Source organism: Mustelus asterias, chromosome 2 (assembly GCF_964213995.1).
Source record: "Mustelus asterias chromosome 2, sMusAst1.hap1.1, whole genome shotgun sequence".
NCBI classification, from domain to species: domain Eukaryota; kingdom Metazoa; phylum Chordata; class Chondrichthyes; order Carcharhiniformes; family Triakidae; genus Mustelus; species Mustelus asterias.
In genome coordinates, this window is record NC_135802.1 from 121,064,266 (window position 1) to 121,083,436 (window position 19,171).

General features: G+C 43.9%; 1 protein-coding gene across 1 annotated transcript in view; it reads right to left on the reverse strand.

Annotated features, from left to right (window-relative positions):
• Positions 1–19,171, reverse strand: part of myo10 (myosin X) — a 443,782-nt gene that overhangs the window by 174,396 nt on the left and 250,215 nt on the right. The window contains exons 12-15 of the mRNA XM_078240784.1: positions 17,580–17,726; positions 17,276–17,376; positions 16,640–16,706; positions 6,949–7,041 (exon numbers count right to left, since the gene is read on the reverse strand). Coding sequence (XP_078096910.1) covers positions 6,949–7,041; positions 16,640–16,706; positions 17,276–17,376; positions 17,580–17,726 — 408 coding nt within the window. The remainder of the gene's footprint in view (positions 1–6,948; positions 7,042–16,639; positions 16,707–17,275; positions 17,377–17,579; positions 17,727–19,171) is intronic.

Consider the following 19,171-nt stretch of genomic DNA (forward strand, 5'->3'; position numbering starts at 1 on the left):
GGGGGTAAAAGAGGAGAGGCATTGCATTATTAGTTAAGGAGTCAGTTACTGCAGTAAGGAGAGATGATCTCATGGAGGGGGCATCGAATGAAGCTTTGTGGGTAGAGCTTAGGAATAAAAAAAAGGGGCAGCCACATTGCTGAGTGCCTAGTATAGACCCCCATATAGTCAGCGAGAAATTGAGAAGCAAATATGTGCACAATTCGCAGAAGTGTGTAAAAACAATAACGATATATTAGGTGATTTCAACTTTCCCAACATTAATTGGGATAGACAAAGTGTTAAGGGCTTGGATGGAGTGGATTTCTTGAAATGCGTACAGGAGAACTTCTTAGGTCAATATGTAGAGAGTCCAACAAGGGAAAGCACAGTGCTGAACCTCATTCTGGGAAATGAAGCCAGACAGATGGTTGAGAGGCAGAATTTTAGTGATAGTGCCCACAACATGGTACAATTTAAACTTGTTATGGACAAAGAGATAGAAAGTTGCAAAAAAAATTTTGGATTTGGGGGCAGTGGATTTTAGTAAAATAAAGCAGAATCTAGGCAAAGTAGGCTGGGAGCAGCTACCTGTGGGGAAATCTACAGAAGAGCAGTGGAGGGCATTCACAAAGGAAATGGGAAGGATACAGGCCCAGCATGTTCCCTCTAGGGTGAAAGGAAAGAGTTACAAAGTTAGAGAGCCATGGATGACAAAAAATATTCAGGATATTGGAGAAGGATGAGAAGGAAAAGAAAGGCTTTTAGCAGGTACAAGGGAAGCAAATCAGCAGAGGCATTCGTGGAGTCAGAAAGTGCAGGGTGAAGCTATTAGGTGAGCAGAGAGGGAGTATGAAAAAAACTCCATCTGGTTAAAGTGGGGAGAATCCCAAGATATTTGATAAGTATATCAATGGAAAGAGGATAACCAGGGAAAAAGGAGGCCCTTTAAGGACCAAAGGGGCAATCTATGGGTGGAATCACCCATGGAGCCAGATGACATGGCTAGAGTGTTGAACAAATACTTCACATCTGTCTTCACCCAAGAGAATGAGTACGATGGTATGGAACTTGGAGAGAGACTGCAAGTTTCTTGAACAAAGTGACATAGGGAGTGACAAGAGATTGGAGGTACTGGCAGGCTTAAAAGTGAACAAATCTCTAGAAAGAAATGAATTGTCCCTCAGGCTGCTGTGGGAGGCAAGGGAGAAAATTGCAGGAGCTCGGACACAAATTTTTAATTCCTTTCTGGCCACAGGGGAGGTCACAGTAAGAAGTCTAACAACACCAGGTTAAAGTCCAACAGGTTTATTTGGTAGCAAAAGCCACTAAGCTTTCGGAACAGGCTGTTCCTTCGTCAGGTAACTCCCACCCACCTGACGAAGGAACAGCCTGTTCCGAAAGCTAGTGGCTTTTGCTACCAAATAAACCTGTTGGACTTTAACCTGGTGTTGTTAGACTTCTTACTGTGTTTACCCCAGTCCAACGCCGGCATCTCATCACAGGGGAGGTGCCAGAGGACTAGAGAACAGCTATTGTGGTTCCATTATTTAAGGAGAGTTGTGGAGATAAACCAGGGAATTACAGACCAATGAGTCTCACGTCATTGGTAAGGAAACTATTGAAGAAAATTCTGAAGGAGCGCATCTATCCCCACTTGGAGAGGCAAGGCTTGATCAGGGATAGTCAGCATGGTTTTGTCAGAAGGAGGTCATGACTAACCGATTTGATACATTTTTTGAGGAGGTAACCAGGTGTGTAGACAAGGGGAGTGCAGTTGATGTAATACATATGGATTTCAGCAAAGCCTTTGACAAGGATCTACATGGGAAACTTATAAAGAAGGAAAATGCACATGGGATACAGGACAATTTGATCATGTGGATTCAAAATTGGCTTAGTTGTAGGAGCCAGAGGATGATGACAGAAGTCTGCTTAGTGACTGGAGTCCAGTGGCATAGCACAGGGATCTGTGTTGGGCCCTATTTGTCATTTATATAAATGACATAGATGACTATATGGGGGGTAGGATTAGTAAGTTTGTGGATGACACATAAATTGGCCGGGTGATTAACAATGAGGTTTGAGCGTCTTGGGCTACAGGGAGATATAGGTGAAATGGTCAAAAGAGCAGATACGTGGCAGGTGGAATTTAACCCTGAAACGTGTGAGGTGATACACTTTGGAAGGAGTAATTTGAGAAGGAAGTATTCAATGAACAGCATGACAGTAGGACACTCTGTGGAACAAAGGGACCTTGGCGTGTTTGTCCATGGGATTCTAAAGGCAGAAGGGCATGTTAGTAGGGTGATGAAAAAGGCACATGGGACACTTGCCTTTATCAATAGATTACAAAAGCAGGGAGTTCATGTTGGAGTTGTATAGAACATTGGTGAGGCCACAGCTAGAGTACTGTGTGCAGTTCTGGTCACCACATTATAAGAAGGATATGATTGCACTGTAAAGTAAAGTTTATTTATTAGTCACAAGTAAGGCTTACATTAATGCTGTAATTAAATTACTGTGAAATTCCTCTAGTTGCCACACTCCAGCACCTGTTCGGGTCAATGCACCTAACCAGGAGTGCATCTATCCCCACTTGGAGAGGCAAGGCTTGATCGAGGATAGTCAGCATGGCTTAGTCAGAAGGAGGTCATGCCTGATAGATCTGAAAAATTCTTTGAGGAGGTAACCACTGGAAGGGGTACAGAGGAGATTCACCATGATGTAGCCTGGGATGGAACATTTAAGTTATGAAGAGAAGTTTGATAGACTTGGGTTGTTTTCATTGGAGCAGAGAAGCCTGAGGGGGTGACCTGATTAAGGTGTACAAGATTATGAGGGGCATGGACAGAATGGATGAGGAGCAGCTGTTCCCTTTAGTTGAAGGATCAGTCATGAGGGGACATAGGTTCAAGGTGAGGACAGGAGGTTTAGGGGGGGGAATGAGGAAATTTTTTTTACCCAGAGGGTGGTGACAGTCTGGAATGTGCTGCCTGGGAGGGTGGTAGAGGCAAGTTGCCTCACATCCTTTAAAAGGTACCTGGATGAGCACTTGACATGTGTCATAACATTCAAGGCTATGGGCCAAGCCCTGGTAAATGGGATTAGGTGATAGATTAGGTGTTTCACATGTGTTGGTGCAGACTCAATGGGCCGAAGGGCCTTGTCTGTACTCTGATTCTGTGAGGTAATAATAAGTTGTAATCATATTTATTTTCATCTAATCTTTGAATGTGTATGTATGTGTGAGATAGTCTTTGGGAGATGAGTAAATGAGACATTGTGTTTTAAACATCTGGGGTAAGTATGAGGTCATTAAAAAAAATTCATTCATGGGACATGGGCGCCGCTGGCTGGCCAGCATTTATTGCCCATCCATAGTTACCCTTGAGAAGCTGGTGGTGAGCTGCCTTCTTGAATCAATGCAGTCCATGTTCTGTGGGTTGACCCACAATGCCGTTAGGGAAGGAATTCCAGGATTTTGACCCAGCGACTGCGAAGGAATGGCGATATATTTCCAAGTCAGGATGGTGAGTGGCTTGGAGGGGAACTTGCAGGTGGGGTGTTTCCATTTATCTGCTGCCCTTGTCCTTCTAGATGGAAGTGGTTGTGGGTTTGGAAGTGGTTGTCTAAGGATCTTTGGTGAATTGCTGCAGTGCATCTTGTAGATAGTACACACTGCTGCTACTGAGCGTCGGTGGTGGACAGATTGAATGTTTGTAGTTCTAGAGAGGTTGAGGAAAGGATTGCGGAGTCAATCCTGCTTAGGAGTGAAAGTAATAGGGCAATTGTTATGGGGGATTTTAACTTGACTAATATTGACTGGAATTGTTATAGCTCTAGCTCGTTAGAGGGGTCAGTTTTTGTTCAAAGCGTGCAGGAAGGTTTTTTGACTCAGTATGTAGACAGGCCAACTAGAGGTGAGGCTATATTGGATCTGGTGCTGGGAAATGAGCCAGACCAGGTGCTAGACTTGGAAGTTGGTGTGCATTTTGGTGATAGTGACCACAATTCGGTTACGTTCACCTTAGTGATGGAAAGGGATAGGCATGAACCTCGGGCCAGTGGTTTTAGCTGGGGGAAGGGTAATTATGAGGCTATTAGGAGAGAATTAGGAAACATAGGTTGGACTAGGAGATTACAGGGACTGGGAACGTCCGACATGTGGAGTTTTTTCAAGGAGCAGCTACTGCGAGTCTGTGATAGGTATGTCCCTGTCAGGCAAGGAGGAATTGGTAGGGCTAGGGAACCGTGGTGCACCAAAAAGGTTTCTTTGTTGGTTAAAAAGAAAAAGGAGGCTTATGTTCGGATGAGACGTGAGCACTCGGGTAGTGCACTAGAAAGCTTTAGATTGGCTAAGAGGGAGTTGAAGAGCGAGCTTAGAAGGGCTAAAAGGGGACATGAGAAGACTTTGGCGGATAGGGTTAAAGAGAATCCTAAGGCGTTCTATAGGTATGTCAAGAACAGAAGGTTGGTTAGGGCAAGTTTAGGGCCAGTTATAGATGGCAGAGGGAAGTTATGTGTGGAACCGGAGGAGATTGGTGAAGCATTGAACCAATATTTCTCTTCGGTGTTCACGCAAGGGGACATGAATATAGCTGAGGAGGACACTGGGTTGCAAGGGAGTAGAATAGACAGTATTACAGTTGATAAGGAGGATGTGCAGGATATTCTGGAGGGTCTGAAAATAGATAAATCCCCTGGTCCGGATGGGATTTATCCAAGGATTCTCTGGGAGGCAAGAGAAGTGATTGCAGAGCCTCTGGCTCTGATCTTCAGGTCGTCGTTGGCCTCTGGTATAGTACCAGAAGATTGGAGGTTAGCGAATGTTGTCCCATTGTTTAAGAAGGGGAACAGAGACTTCCCCGGGAATTATAGACCGGTGAGTCTCACTTCTGTTGTCGGCAAGATGTTGGAAAAAATTATAAGGGATAGGATTTATAGTTATTTGGAGAGTAATGAATTGATAGGTGATAGTCAGCATGGTTTTGTGGCAGGTAGGTCGTGCCTTACTAACCTTATTGAGTTTTTTGAGAAAGTGACCAAGGAGGTGGATGGGGGCAGGGCGGTGGACGTGGTATATATGGATTTTAGTAAGGCGTTTGATAAGGTTCACCATGGTAGGCTTCTGCAGAAAATGCAGATGTATGGGATTGGGGGTGATCTAGGAAATTGGATCAGGAATTGGCTAGCGGATAGGAAACAGAGGGTGGTGGTTGATAGTAAATATTCATCATGGAGTGCGGTTACAAGTGGTGTACCTCAGGGATCTGTTTTGGGGCCACTGCTGTTTGTAATATTTATTAATGATCTGGATGAGGGTATAGTTGGGTGGATTAGCAAATTTGCTGATGACACCAAAGTCGGTGGTGTGGTAGACAGTGAGGAAGGGTGTCGTAGTTTGCAGGAAGACTTAGACAGGTTGCAAAGTTGGGCCGAGAGGTGGCGGATGGAGTTTAATGCGGAGAAGTGTGAGGTAATTCACTTTGGTAGGAATAACAGATGTGTTGAGTATAGGGCTAACGGGAGGACTTTGAATAGTGTGGAGGAGCAGAGGGATCTAGGTGTATGTGTGCATAGATCCCTGAAAGTTGGGAATCAAGTAGATAAGGTTGTTAAGAAGGCATATGGTGTCTTGGCGTTTATTGGTAGGGGGATTGAATTTAGGAGTCGTAGCGTTATGTTGCAACTGTACACAACTCTGGTGCGGCCGCACTTGGAGTACTGTGTGCAGTTCTGGTCCCCACATTACAGGAAGGATGTGGAGGCTTTGGAGAGGGTGCAGAGGAGGTTTACCAGGATGTTGCCTGGTATGGAGGGGAGATCCTATGAGGAGAGGCTGAGGGATTTGGGATTGTTTTCGCTGGAAAGGCGGCGGCTAAGAGGGGATCTTATTGAAACATATAAGATGATTAGAGGTTTAGATAGGGTGGATAGTGATAGCCTTTTTCCTCTGATGGAGAAATCCAGCACGAGGGGGCATGGCTTTAAATTGAGGGGGGGTAGTTATAGAACCGATGTCAGGGGTAGGTTCTTTACCCAGAGGGTGGTGAGGGATTGGAATGCCCTGCCAGCATCAGTAGTAAATGCGCCTAGTTTGGGGGCGTTTAAGAGATCCGTAGATAGGTTCATGGACGAAAAGAAATTGGTTTAGGTTGGAGGGTCACAGTTTTTTTTTAACTGGTCGGTGCAACATCGTGGGCCGAAGGGCCTGTTCTGCGCTGTAATGTTCTATGTTCTATGTTCTAGATCCGGTGCCAATCAAGCGGGCTGCTTTGTCCTGGATGGTGTCGAGCTTCTTGAGTGTTGTTGGAGCTGCACCCATCCAGGCAAGTGGGGAGTATTCTATCACACTCCTGACTTGTGTCTTGATAGGCTCGGGGGGTAAGAAAACATACTCCCCTCGCATATTGATCATGAGCAGTAGAGGGAAAACACAAATGCTGTCTGTGACAAAATGATATTGCAGCTAAAGGGTAAGTAAAGTAATGCATTATAAGTTGATAGCTTCTGTTCCTGTAAACTGAAATTTTAAGCTCCTTTGACTTTTATGCCTGTTTTTTATGGCCTGAATGCAATGAGGTAAGTCTTTCACTCAAACATCAGAAATATCAACAGGCCTGTTGAAGTCCACCAGTTGCATCAGTGATGCATAGTTAATGAAAGTTTGAATCAAAATCAGAACTGAATAAAATACAGGACTGTGCTCTTGTTAGTGCAGCAGTTTCAGGGAAATTCAGCAGAAGCACCAACCATCAATTTTCCCATCCTTGCTCACCAAATTCTGCTAATGCTTCCCATCCATCAATCAGGTAAGCCCCACTTGGGGCTAATAGTAGCAAGGTGCCACTTGGACTTGGACCCTTTGCAGTCTCATTGATGGATTCTAACAAAGCACAGATGTTAGTGAACATAAATGCTGGTTAATTAACTTAAGCGATAGATTTTATTCAGTATAATACCTACCGAATGCTGACTGTGTAACTTTGCCAGCAGAGTGTTGTCAGTGCCCTTTGGAAAATGACTCTCCTCATTGATCAGGGCCAGAATGCCCATTTTCTACAAAAAAAAATGACATTAAGACTTAGAAGTACAAAGAACAAAGAAAATTAGAGCACAGGAACAGGCCCTTCGGCCCTCGAAGCCTGCACCGACCATGCTGCACGACTTAACTAAAACCCCCTACCCTTCCGGGGACCATATCCCTCTATTCCCATCCTATTCATGTACTTGTCAAGACGTGCCTTAAAAGTCACTACCATACCCGCTTCCACTACCTCCCCCGGCAACGGGTTCCAGGCACCCATTACACTCTGCGTAAAAAATCTGCCTCGTACATCTCCTTTAAACCTTGCCCCTCGCACCTTAAACCTATGCCCCCTAGTAATTGACTCTTCCACCCTGGGAAAAAGCTTCTGACTATCCACTCTGTCCATGCCTCTCATAATCTTGTAGACTTCTATCAGGTCCCCCCTCAACCTCCGTCGCTCCAGTGAGAACAAACCAAGTTTCTCCAACCTCTCCTCATAGCTAATGCCCTCCATACCAGGCAACATCCTGGTAAATCTTTCCAGTACCCTTTCCAAAGTCTCCACATCCTTCTGGTAGCGTGGCGACCAGAATTGAACGCTATATTCCAAGTGCGGCCTCACTAAGGTTCTATAAAGCGTCAACATGACTTGCCAATTTTTAAACTCAATACCCCGGCCGATGAAGGCAAGCATGCCGTATGCCTTCTTGATTACCTTCTCCACCTGCATTGCCACTTTCAGTGACATGAGTACCTGTACACCCAGATCCCTTTGCCTATCAATATTCCTAAGAGTTCTGCCATTTACTGTATATTTTCTATCTGTATTAGAGCCTCCAAAATGCATTACCTCACATTTGTCCAGATTAAATTCCATCTGCCATCACTGCCCAAGTCTCCAACTGACCTATATCCTGCTGTATCCTCTGATGGTCCTCATCACTATCCGCAAATTCACCAACCTTTGTGTTGTCCGCAAACTTACTAATCAATCCAGTTACATTTTCCTCCAAATCATTTATATATATTACAAACAGCAAAGTTCCCAGCACTGATCCCTGAGGAACACCACTTGTCACAGCCCTCCATTCAGAAACGCGCCCTTCCACTGCTATCCTCTGTCTTCTTTGACCGAGCCAGTTTTGTATCCACCTTGCCAGCTCACCTCTGATCCCATGCGACTTCACCTTCTGCACCAGTCTGCCACGAAGGACCTTGTCAAAGGCCTTACTGAAGTCCATGTAGACAACTTCCACTGCCCTACCCTCATCAATCATCTTCGTCACTTCCTCGAAAAACTCGATCAAATTCGTGAGACACGACCTCCCCTTCACAAAACCATGTTGCCTCTCACTAATACGTCCACTTATTTCCAAGTGGGAATAAATCCTGTCTCGAAGAATCCTCTCCAAAAATTTCCCTACCACTGATGTAAGGCTCACCACGGCCTGTAAATACCTGGATTATTCTTGCTACCCTTCTTAAACAAAGGAACAACATTGGCTATTCTCCAATCCTCTGGGACCTCCCCTGTAAGAAGTCTCACAACACCAGGTTAAAGTCCAACAGGTTTATTTGGTAGCAAATACCATAAGCATTTGGAGCGCTGCTCGTTCACCCCAGTCCAACGCCGGCATCTCCACATCACGACCTCCCCTGTAGCCCAGTGAGCATACAAAGATTTCTCTCAAGGCCCCAGCAATTTCCTCCCTTGCCTCTGTGTAAGTAATTTAAGCTTTACACATAACAAGTCTATTACAATGACAAACAAATACTTTTGGGGTTCTGAACAAATAAAATCATTGAACTATTTTGGCAAATGCACAGCTAAATTTTTCTCTCCCTCAATTAATCAACCAGAGGACTAAAATAAAGTCTAAAATAGAATTGCTAGTTATGGTGCTATCTTCAGGTGCATTTCCAAGCTGTAAAGTGGTCAGACAGTTAGATGTTACTCTAACATGTCCTGTAAGAGCCTGTGAACCTGCACACGCCAGTGGTAGACAGACTTAGCCGGAGTGAGACTTCAGCCAGAGTGAGGGCATTGGGAATTTGGAGCTCAGTGGGAATTTGATGCCGAGGGGAAAGAGGTGCTCATCTTCAGGAGAGGCTGACCTGCAAGGCAGACTCGAGGACAAGTGAGAAGTCAAAGGAAATCAAACTGTGCCATCATAGCCAGCAGGTAAGTGATTGGCTGGTGACTGGCAAGTAGATTTTATCTTTTCTTTTTTCTCTTGGCATTGTAGTTGTTGTTGATAGAAGTCGACAAGATTATGAGAGGCATGGACAGAGTGGATAGTCAGAAGCTTTTTCCCAGGGTGGAAGAGTCAATTACTAGGGGGCATAGGTTTAAGGTGGGAGGGGCAAGGTTTAAAGGAGATGTACGAGGCAGATTTTTTACACAGAGAGTAGTGGGTGCCTGGAACTCGTTGCTGGGGAAGGTAATGGAAGCGGATATGGTAGTGACTTTTAAGGGGCATTCTGACAAATACATGAATAGGATGGGAATAGAGGGATATGGTTTCTGGAAGGGTAGGGGGTTTTAGTTAATTCAGGCAGCATGGTCGGTGCAGGCTTGGAGAGCTGAGGGGCCTGTTCCTGTGCTGTAATTTTCTTTGTTCTTTGTAATAGTGTTTCTGTGTAATTTCCGTGGTTTACCGTTTGTAAAGGTTATATTCAGTAGTAACAAGGAGCAGGAAAGAAGGGCCCTGGAGAATTGGATATAATCTGAAACAAAACACCTTTCAAAAGTGGAAGCGCGAGTTTCAGGGCTGGAGTGGCAGCTGGAGACGCTGTGGAGCATCCGCGAGTTAGAGAGTATCGTGGATAGCACGTATAGAGAGGTGGTCACACCACAGGCTCAGACTCTGCAGGCAGGAAGGGAATGGGTGACCACCAGATAGAGCAAGAGAGATAGGCAGGTAGTGTAGGAATCTCCTGTGACCATTTCCCCTGCAAAACAGATATATGGCTTTGGATACATGTTGAGGGGAATGACGTCTCTGGGGAAAGCAGCAGCAGCCAAACTCATTGCACCACGATTGGTTCTGCTGCAGAGGGAAGGGGTAAAAAGTGTGCCAGTGCAATAGTTATAGGGGATTCAATTGTAAGGGTAATAGGCAGGCATTTCTTAGCCACAAACAAGACTCCAGGATGGTATGTTGCCTCCCTGGTGCTCGGGTCAAGGATGTCTTAGAGCAGGTACAGGACATTCTGGAGGGGAAGGGTGAACAGCTAGTGGTCGTGGTACACATCGGTACAAACGACATAGGTAAAAAAGCAGAATACAGGGAGCTATCAGTCCCGCACACATGAGGACGGCCTAAACCGGGATCTTGGGTTTATGTCACACTATCAGTAACCCCCACAGCTTGCCTCCTGGACTTGCAGAATCTCACTGGCTGTCCTGTCTGAAGACAATACACATTTCTTTAACCTGTGCTTAATGGTCCCTCCACTCACATTGTCTGTATCTTTAAGACCTGGTTGGCTGTAGAGATTCGCATTCTAATCAGTATTCTGTAACTTGATTTTGTGTCTTTGTGCCGTTTGAGAGCAGATTTCCACTCCATCTGACGAAGGGGCAGTGCTCCGAAAGCTAATGGCATTTGCTACCAAATAAACCTGTTGGACTTTAACCTGGTGTTAAAACTCTTACTGTGTTTGCCCCAGTAAAAATGCTGGCATCTCCACATCATGGCAGAGAGAAAACAAAGAGTAGGAATTAATGGGTGCTTTTCAAATTGGCAGGCAGTAACTAGTGGGGTGCCACAGGGATCGGTGCTGGGACCCCAGCTATTCATAATATATTAATGATTTGGATGAGGGAATAAAATGTAACATCTCAAAAGTTTGCAGATGATACCAAGTTGGGTGGGAGGATGCAGAGATCCTTCAGAATGATCCGGACAGATTGGGTGAGTGGGCAAATCAATGGCAGATGCAGTATAACTTGGAGTAATGGGAGATCATTCACTTCGGAAGCAAAAACAAGGAGGCAGATTATTACCAAATAGCTGTAAATTGGGAGAGTGGAGTGTGCAGCGGGTCCTGGGTGTCCTTGTGCACCAGTCACTGAAGGTGAGCATAGATCCCTGAAAGTTGGGAATCAAGTAGATAAGGTTGTTAAGAAGGCATATGGTGTCTTGGCGTTTATTGGTAGGGGGATTGAATTTAGGAGTCGTAGCGTTATGTTGCAACTGTACACAACTCTGGTGCGGCCGCACTTGGAGTACTGTGTGCAGTTCTGGTCCCCACATTACAGGAAGGATGTGGAGGCTTTGGAGAGGGTGCAGAGGAGGTTTACCAGGATGTTGCCTGGTATGGAGGGGAGATCCTATGAGGAGAGGCTGAGGGATTTGGGATTGTTTTCGCTGGAAAGGCGGCGGCTAAGAGGGGATCTTATTGAAACATATAAGATGATTAGAGGTTTAGATAGGGTGGATAGTGATAGCCTTTTTCCTCTGATGGAGAAATCCAGCACGAGGGGGCATGGCTTTAAATTGAGGGGGGGTAGTTATAGAACCGATGTCAGGGGTAGGTTCTTTACCCAGAGGGTGGTGAGGGATTGGAATGACCTGCCAGCATCAGTAGTAAATGCGCCTAGTTTGGGGGCGTTTAAGAGATCCGTAGATAGGTTCATGGACGAAAAGAAATTGGTTTAGGTTGGAGGGTCACAGTTTTTTTTTTTAACTGGTCGGTGCAACATCGTGGGCCGAAGGGCCTGTTCTGCGCTGTAATGTTCTATGTTCTATGTTCTATGCAGGTGCAGCAGGCGGTAAAGAAGGCAAATGGCATGTTGGCCTTCATTGCGAGAGGTTTCGAGTACAGGAGCAGGGATGTGTTGTTGCAATTATACAGGGCCTTGGTGAGGCCACACCCAGAGTACTGTCTACAGTTTTGGTCTCCTTTTCTGAGGAAGAATGTTCTTGCTCTTGAGGGAGTGCAGGGAAGGTTTACCAGGCTGATTCTGGGGATGGCGGGACTGATGTATGAGGAAAGATTGACTAGGTTAGGATTGTTTTCGCTGGAGTTCAGTCGAATGAGGGGGGATCTCAGAGACTTATAAAATTCTAACAGGACTAGACAGGGTAGATGCAGGGAGGATATTCCCAATGGTGGGGGAGTCCAGAACCAGGGGTCACAGTCTGAGGATTCAGGGTAGGCCACTTAGGATGGAGGTGGGGAGACATTTCCAAAGTGAATGATCTCCCAAAGTGAATGATCTCCCATTCACTTTGGAACAATATGTAGATAGCCCGACTAGAGAGGGGGCTATACTGGACCTGGTACTGGGGAATGAGCCCGGTCAGGTCTTCAAAGTTTCGGTAGGGGAACATGTGGCAAATAGTGACCACAATTCTGTTAGCTTTAGGATAGTGATGGAAAAGGATGAGTGGTGTCCCAAGGGTAAGGTGTTGGATTGGGGGAAGGCTAACTTTAGTGGGATTAGGCAGAAATTGGCAGCTGTTGATTGGGAGGTGCTGTTTGAGGGTAAATCCACATCTGGCATGTGGGAGTCTTTTAAGGAACATTTGTTAGGGCTACAGGACAGGCATGTGCCTGTTAAAAAGGATAGGAAGGGTAGGATTCGAGAACTGTGGATAACCAGGGAAATTGAGGGACTGGTCAAAAAGAAAAGAGAGGCGTATGGTAGGTCCAGGCAGCTAAAAACAGAGGGAGCTCTGGAGGAGTACAAAGAAAGTAGGAAAGAACTCAAACGGGGAATTAGAAGAGCAAAAAGGGGTCACGAAATGTTCTTGGCAGACAGGATAAAGGAGAATCCCAAGGCATTTTATTCATATGTTAGGAACAAAAGGGTTGTTAGGGAAAAAATCGGACCTCTCAGGGACAAAAGTGGGGACTTATGCTTGGAGCCCAAAGAAGTAGGGGAGATCCTAAATGAATACTTTGCGTCGGTATTCACAAAGGAGAAGGATGTGTTGACTGGGAGTGTCTCGGAGGGGAGTGTTGAACCGTTGGAGAAAATCTCCATTACAAGGGAGGAAGTGTTAGGTTTGTTAGAGAATTTAAAGACTGACAAATCCCCAGGGCCTGATGGAATCTATCCAAGGCTGCTCAGGGAGACGAGAGATGAAATCGCTGGGCCTCTGACGCAAATCTTTGTCTCGTCACTGGACGCAGGTGAGGTCCCAGAGGATTGGAGGATAGCTAATGTGGTCCCGTTATTTAAGAAGGGTAGGAAGGATAACCCCGGTAATTATAGGCCGGTGAGCTTGACGTCCGTGGTGGGGAAGTTGTTGGAGAAGATTCTTAGAGATAGGATGTATGCGCATTTAGAAAGGAATAAACTCATTAATGATAGTCAGCATGGTTTTGTGAGAGGGAGGTCATGCCTCACTAACCTGGTGGAGTTTTTTGAAGAAGTGACCAAAATGGTTGACGAGGGAAGGGCCGTGGATGTCGTCTATATGGACTTTAGTAAAGCGTTTGACAAAGTCCCTCATGGTAGGCTGGTGAAAAAGGTTGGATCTCATGGGATAAAGGGAGAGGTGGCTAGATGGGTGGAGAACTGGCTTGGTCACAGAAGACAGAGGGTGGTAGTGGAAGGGTCATTTTCCGGCTGGAGGCCTGTGACGAGTGGTGTTCCGCAGGGCTCTGTACGCAGGGCTCTGTATTGGGACCTCTGCTGTTTGTGATTTATATAAACGATCTGGAAGAAGGTGTAACTGGGGTGATCAGTAAGTTTGCGGACGACACAAAATTGGCAGGACTTGCAGATAGTGAGGAGCATTGTCAGAAGCCACAGAAGGATATAGATAGGCTGGAAATTTGGGCAAAGAAATGGCAGATGGAGTTCAATCCTGATAAATGCGAAGTGATCCATTTTGGTAGAAATAATGTAGGGAGGAGCTATATGATAAATGGCAGAACCATAAAGGGTGTAGATACGCAGAGGGACCTGGGTGTGCAAGTCCACAGATCCTTGAAAGTGACGTCACAGGTGGAGAAGGTGGTGAAGAAGGCATATGGCATGCTTGCCTTTATAGGACGGGGCATAGAGTATAAAAGTTGGGGTCTGATGTTGCAGATGTATAGAACGTTGGTTCGGCCGCATCTGGAATACTGCGTCCAGTTCTGGTCGCCACACTACCAGAAGGACGTGGAGGCTTTGGAGAGAGTACAGAGGAGGTTTACCAGGATGTTACCTGGTATGGAGGGGCTTAGTTATGAGGAGAGATTGGGTAAACTGGGGTTGTTCTCCCTGGAACGACGGAGGATGAGGGGAGACTTAATAGAGGTGTATAAAATTATGAAAGGCATAGATAGGGTGAACGGTGGGAAGCTTTTCCCCAGGTTGGTGGTGACGTTCACGAGGGGTCATAGGTTCAAGGTGAAGGGGGGGGGGGAGGTTTAACACAGATATCAGAAGGACATATTTTACACAGAGGGTGGTGGGGGCCTGGAATGCGCTGCCAGGCAAGGTGGTGGAGGCGGACACACTGGGAACGTTTAAGACTTATCTAGACAGCCATATGAACGGAGTGGGAATGGAGGGATACAAAAGAATGGTCTAGTTTGGACCAAGGAGCGGCGCGGGCTTGGAGGGCCGAAGGGCCTGTTCCTGTGCTGTATTGTTCTTTGTTCTTTGTAATCCAAATTATATTGCATCTGCCCTTGATTTGCCCAAAGTGTGGTGAGCCTGTAGAATTCATTACCACAGGAAGTAGTTGATGCCAAAACATTGAATGCATTCAAGAGGTGGCTAAATGTAGCACTTGGGATCAAAGGTTATGGGGAAAAAGCAGGATTAGGCTATTGAGTTGGATAATCAGTCATGATTGTAATGAATGGTGAAACAGGCTCGAAGGGCCAAATGGCCGCCTCCTGCTCCTATCTTCTATGTTTCTGTGAAATATATTTTCAATTGGGACAAATATGGGATCATTAAATTACTGGCCTTTATCTGTCTATAGATTAAGAATTCCTAACAGTTTACCCAATCTTTGTCCATATAGACCATGAAGACAATATAGTTTGAGACTTTGAATGTAATTATGGTTATTGAATCCATTAAAAGATCATAATCATCTTTAATGTATTAACAGATTTTATGGCTGCATACACATCTGCAATACATATTTTAGTCATACATCAATTCACATGGATGTATATGAACAAAATTGCCTCAGCAAACATCTTGTAAATGCAAACTCTTGCCAGTGGTGGTGCTGTGATGCTCATATTTTAGGTGTTTCTTAACCTGTGTTGCATTGAAAAATCTATGCTCTAACTGCTTCACAATTCCTTATTTAACAATAACAACAACATAAAATTAGGGCGTTTTATCAGAAGTAAAATAGAATAGAACTTTATTGTCCTTGTAAAAGTGGAAATTTGCCTTTGGATTCACCTCCAGTATAACATATAATCATAGTAATTTGTTCAAAAACAGTGAATACTTCATGTAAACCTACATTCATACATTTGTGCACATATAACATATATCCATATCATACAAACATAACTTTAAAGAGCGGGTTGAGTTTACAATATATTATTTAGTAAGTTTATGGCACTAGGAACAAAAGACCTCTTGAACAGATTTTTCCTGGCAATTCTAAAGCGTCAGCCTGAAGGAAGCCTTTCATTGAGGATATAAAGAATGAGAGGGATTACTGATGATGGTCCAAGCTTTCCTCTTAACCACATTGTTAAATAGGTTATCAAGCTGTGTCTGCTGTCTATCAATAATTTTATCAGCAGCATTGACAATTCTGGCCAGCTTACTTTTGCATTTCACACTCAGGTTTACACTCCAGACTGTCATGTTGAATGTTAGGATGCTCTCTATCAGAGTTTTGTATACTCTCTTTGAAACATTTCGGCTCACTCCAATCCCTTTCAGTTTTTTAATTAAAAACAGATACTGATTAGCGTTTTTTAAAGATACAGTCAGTATTCTCTGTGAAGCTTAGCTTCTGGTCTATATGTATTCCCAGATACTTGAAACACTACAATCTTTACCGTTTGGTCACTAAGATAGAGGTTTGCACATCTGCAGGCTATTGCTATATAAAAGTAGCTCTTTGGTTTTATCGATATTGGTCTGCAGAGCATTCAATTGGCATCATTTCGGATGGTTGATGCATGTGGTTTAAAACAAATCAGAATGTTACAAGCAACAACAGATCAGCACAGAATTTTACAATCCAACTCGGAAATAGTTAAGTAACATTTCTTCAGTATGGTCAAGTCAAAATTCTTTGAATAATCTTGACTATTAATGAGTGCTCTGCTGACACTATAAAGATTTCATCCTATAACCAAGGCTTGTGAGGTGAGCTACAGGTTGCACAGTAAGAGAATGGAACCTTCCTAGCTGATTGAAAAATCAAGTTGTTGGGATAAATTTAACGATTCCTTGCTCCCAGCATGTAGCCTCTCATGACTAGAGTGTCAGTCATGAATTAACTGTCTGCATTGGTGCATATTTCCAAGTTCAAATAATTTTCCGACCCTTGAACGGTTTTAATTGATTTACAGTTCCATTTCAAACACAAACTCCCACCTAGTGCGGTTCCTGGACAGGATACTCGACGCACTAAGTTGTTCTTGTATCCACATGATTCCATTGCAGTGCGGTCAATAAAATATAGAAGTTACCTTCTCGATGAGATCCAAACATTCCCCATTGTCCATCCAATCAATGTTTTCCCAGACCAATCCATCTCTAATGAAAAATAAATCTTAATCAATTATATAAATACAGATGTACAAGGTTTCCAGTTTGCTTACAGGGCTGATTATAACTGCAAGCATTGAATTATTAACAATGCTGCTGAACTCGCACAACTTACATTACCAATGGCATTCCCCATTAGTCATTTTTGAGTGCTTCTCTCAGTAGTCCTTAATTTGAAAGCACTCAGCTATAGATTTACATCTTTTTTTTAAAAAAAGGTTCAGAATACATCAGAGCAAAGATGAAGACAAAATGCAGCCTGAAATAAGCGATTAAAATGGTGGTGAAATAATTGCATTAGAATCTAACTTTTCTTGTGACAAATAATACTCTGAAACAACAATATTGTCACTGTTACATGGATTTAGTGTAACATTGATATTTAATGTGCATTAATGCAAAAATGGCAGTTCAACTCGGGAGACAATGGAACACATTAAATTCCAAAGGGTATCGGGGCGGCCGTACACTGAAAAGTTTTCAGAGTTAAAAAGTAAATCCAGCCTTAATTGTGGTTCAACTGTAGATATTTCTTTGAAGTGCTACATGTCATTTACCTGTTATATTCCAGCTGTTCCAAAGAAAATATGTGCTTGTTGAAATATTCCTGAAGTTTTTCATTTGCATAATTGATATTGAATTGCTCAAACCGATTTACCTGTTAACAAATGTTCAATCAAATGCAAATTAACAATAGAGGAAGAGAAAACACAAAAAGTACAGAAAAAGTGAATGAGAAAGTGATCATGAAAGCAGCCAAATAGAAAGAGATTAAGGAAAAGAACAATAAGAGAAAGAAAAAGTGAAGAAATTATTTTCATGACAGCATTGTGAATAAATATAAACTTCTATTTACTGTACCTCAAAATTTTCAAATCCAAATATATCAAGGACACCCACAGATTTGTAGTCCTCCTTTCCTTTTATTCTATTGTTGATTTTTCTAATGATCCATGCAAAACATTGGGAGTAAAGTGCCATGGCCATTGAATCTCTGGAATCTACTGCCTTTGGAGAAAGAACTGTCATTTAAATTCCATTTTACTGCACTCTACAGCACAAATTTAAATCTGATAAAAGGAAGCAAAATTTGAAAGCACCCAAGACTGAGCATGATTAATCTGTGCCCATTGCTCCCAATGCAAACTTTATGCTGACTATTCAGTTAAATGATTACATCGTACAGCTACCAGTAAGCCTGCTGCGGAGTGGCTGCACGCCCAAGCAGGGGCTGCAAAATCAAAAGAATAGGACAAGGTTACATTGGCCTGCACTACTTAAAGTCCTCCTCTAAAAAGAGAGGTGAATTTTGGCTTAAGCAGGTTCTGGAAGTAATTCTGGAAGTCAGTTTGATGTTGAAACACATAAGAATGGAACAACATGGCATAGAATGTGTTCCAATGCTCTCCAATGCAACAACTGACAAGAGGGAGTGAGGACCCTCCATCTATAGAACAGAGAAACTCTGAGAAGGCAGTCTGACCAGGTTGCCATGTAGGTCAACGCAAGCAGTATAATCCTGCAGACCTGCATTCATTGCCAAAAGTAGTTCAATAGTCACAAGTAATCTTCAGATGTTGGCAACCACATCACTGGCCTCCCACATTGCCCAATGCAACACGTCCCTGTCTCATAGCTACCAACAACCTGAATCAAACATGACTTGTACTTCCCAATCATAGCTTCACCTCACCTTCACAGACACAGCATTGCTGCAAGCTTCACACCCACATCAGACCTCTTGCACATATTACCAGCTATTAAACTGTCAGGCACAAACCCTGGCACACTTTTCACTCAATTTTAAGACATGTAGCATACAACCACAGGTATCAGGAGTTAATTGTCAAAGGACAATTTCCTCTCCTTCCTCCCTTCCCCACGTTCACCATCATTTGAGTGGCCATCACTGAGATGGTGGTCAGCAGCTTGGCTGAAAGCATTGAAGATGAAGGTATGCTTCTACCTGATCCTCCTCCTATCTCACTTTCCCCCGATCACACAATCTCTTAAACGTTAGATGGTCTAAGAACAAACAAATGAGGTAACACCATTGCTTGATTTTACACTTGCGGCCAGCAAATCAGATACTTTGGAGGATAATGCAGAGACAAGGCCTGCACATAGTGAAATACCAAAAATGAGTTGTGACAACAAGGACAGTGGGAAAGGATAGAAGTTCCATGCAGAACTCTTAGGTGAGGATCTTGATGGAGCAGCATGCAGGAAAAAGCTAAAGAACACGTTCAGATTAAAAATAGCACTAGTGGTGTCAAATCAGCATTTCACTTGACTAGTATCACAATCCACCTACCCTCCACCCTTCCAACACAAGGTGCAAGTGCTGGCAATGCTGACCTACTCAAAATAGTATCTGACACTGCCACAGTATGCTAGTACAGTACAAAAACCATTGTGGATGTGAAACAGCACCCATAGTGCCAGAAGTATGA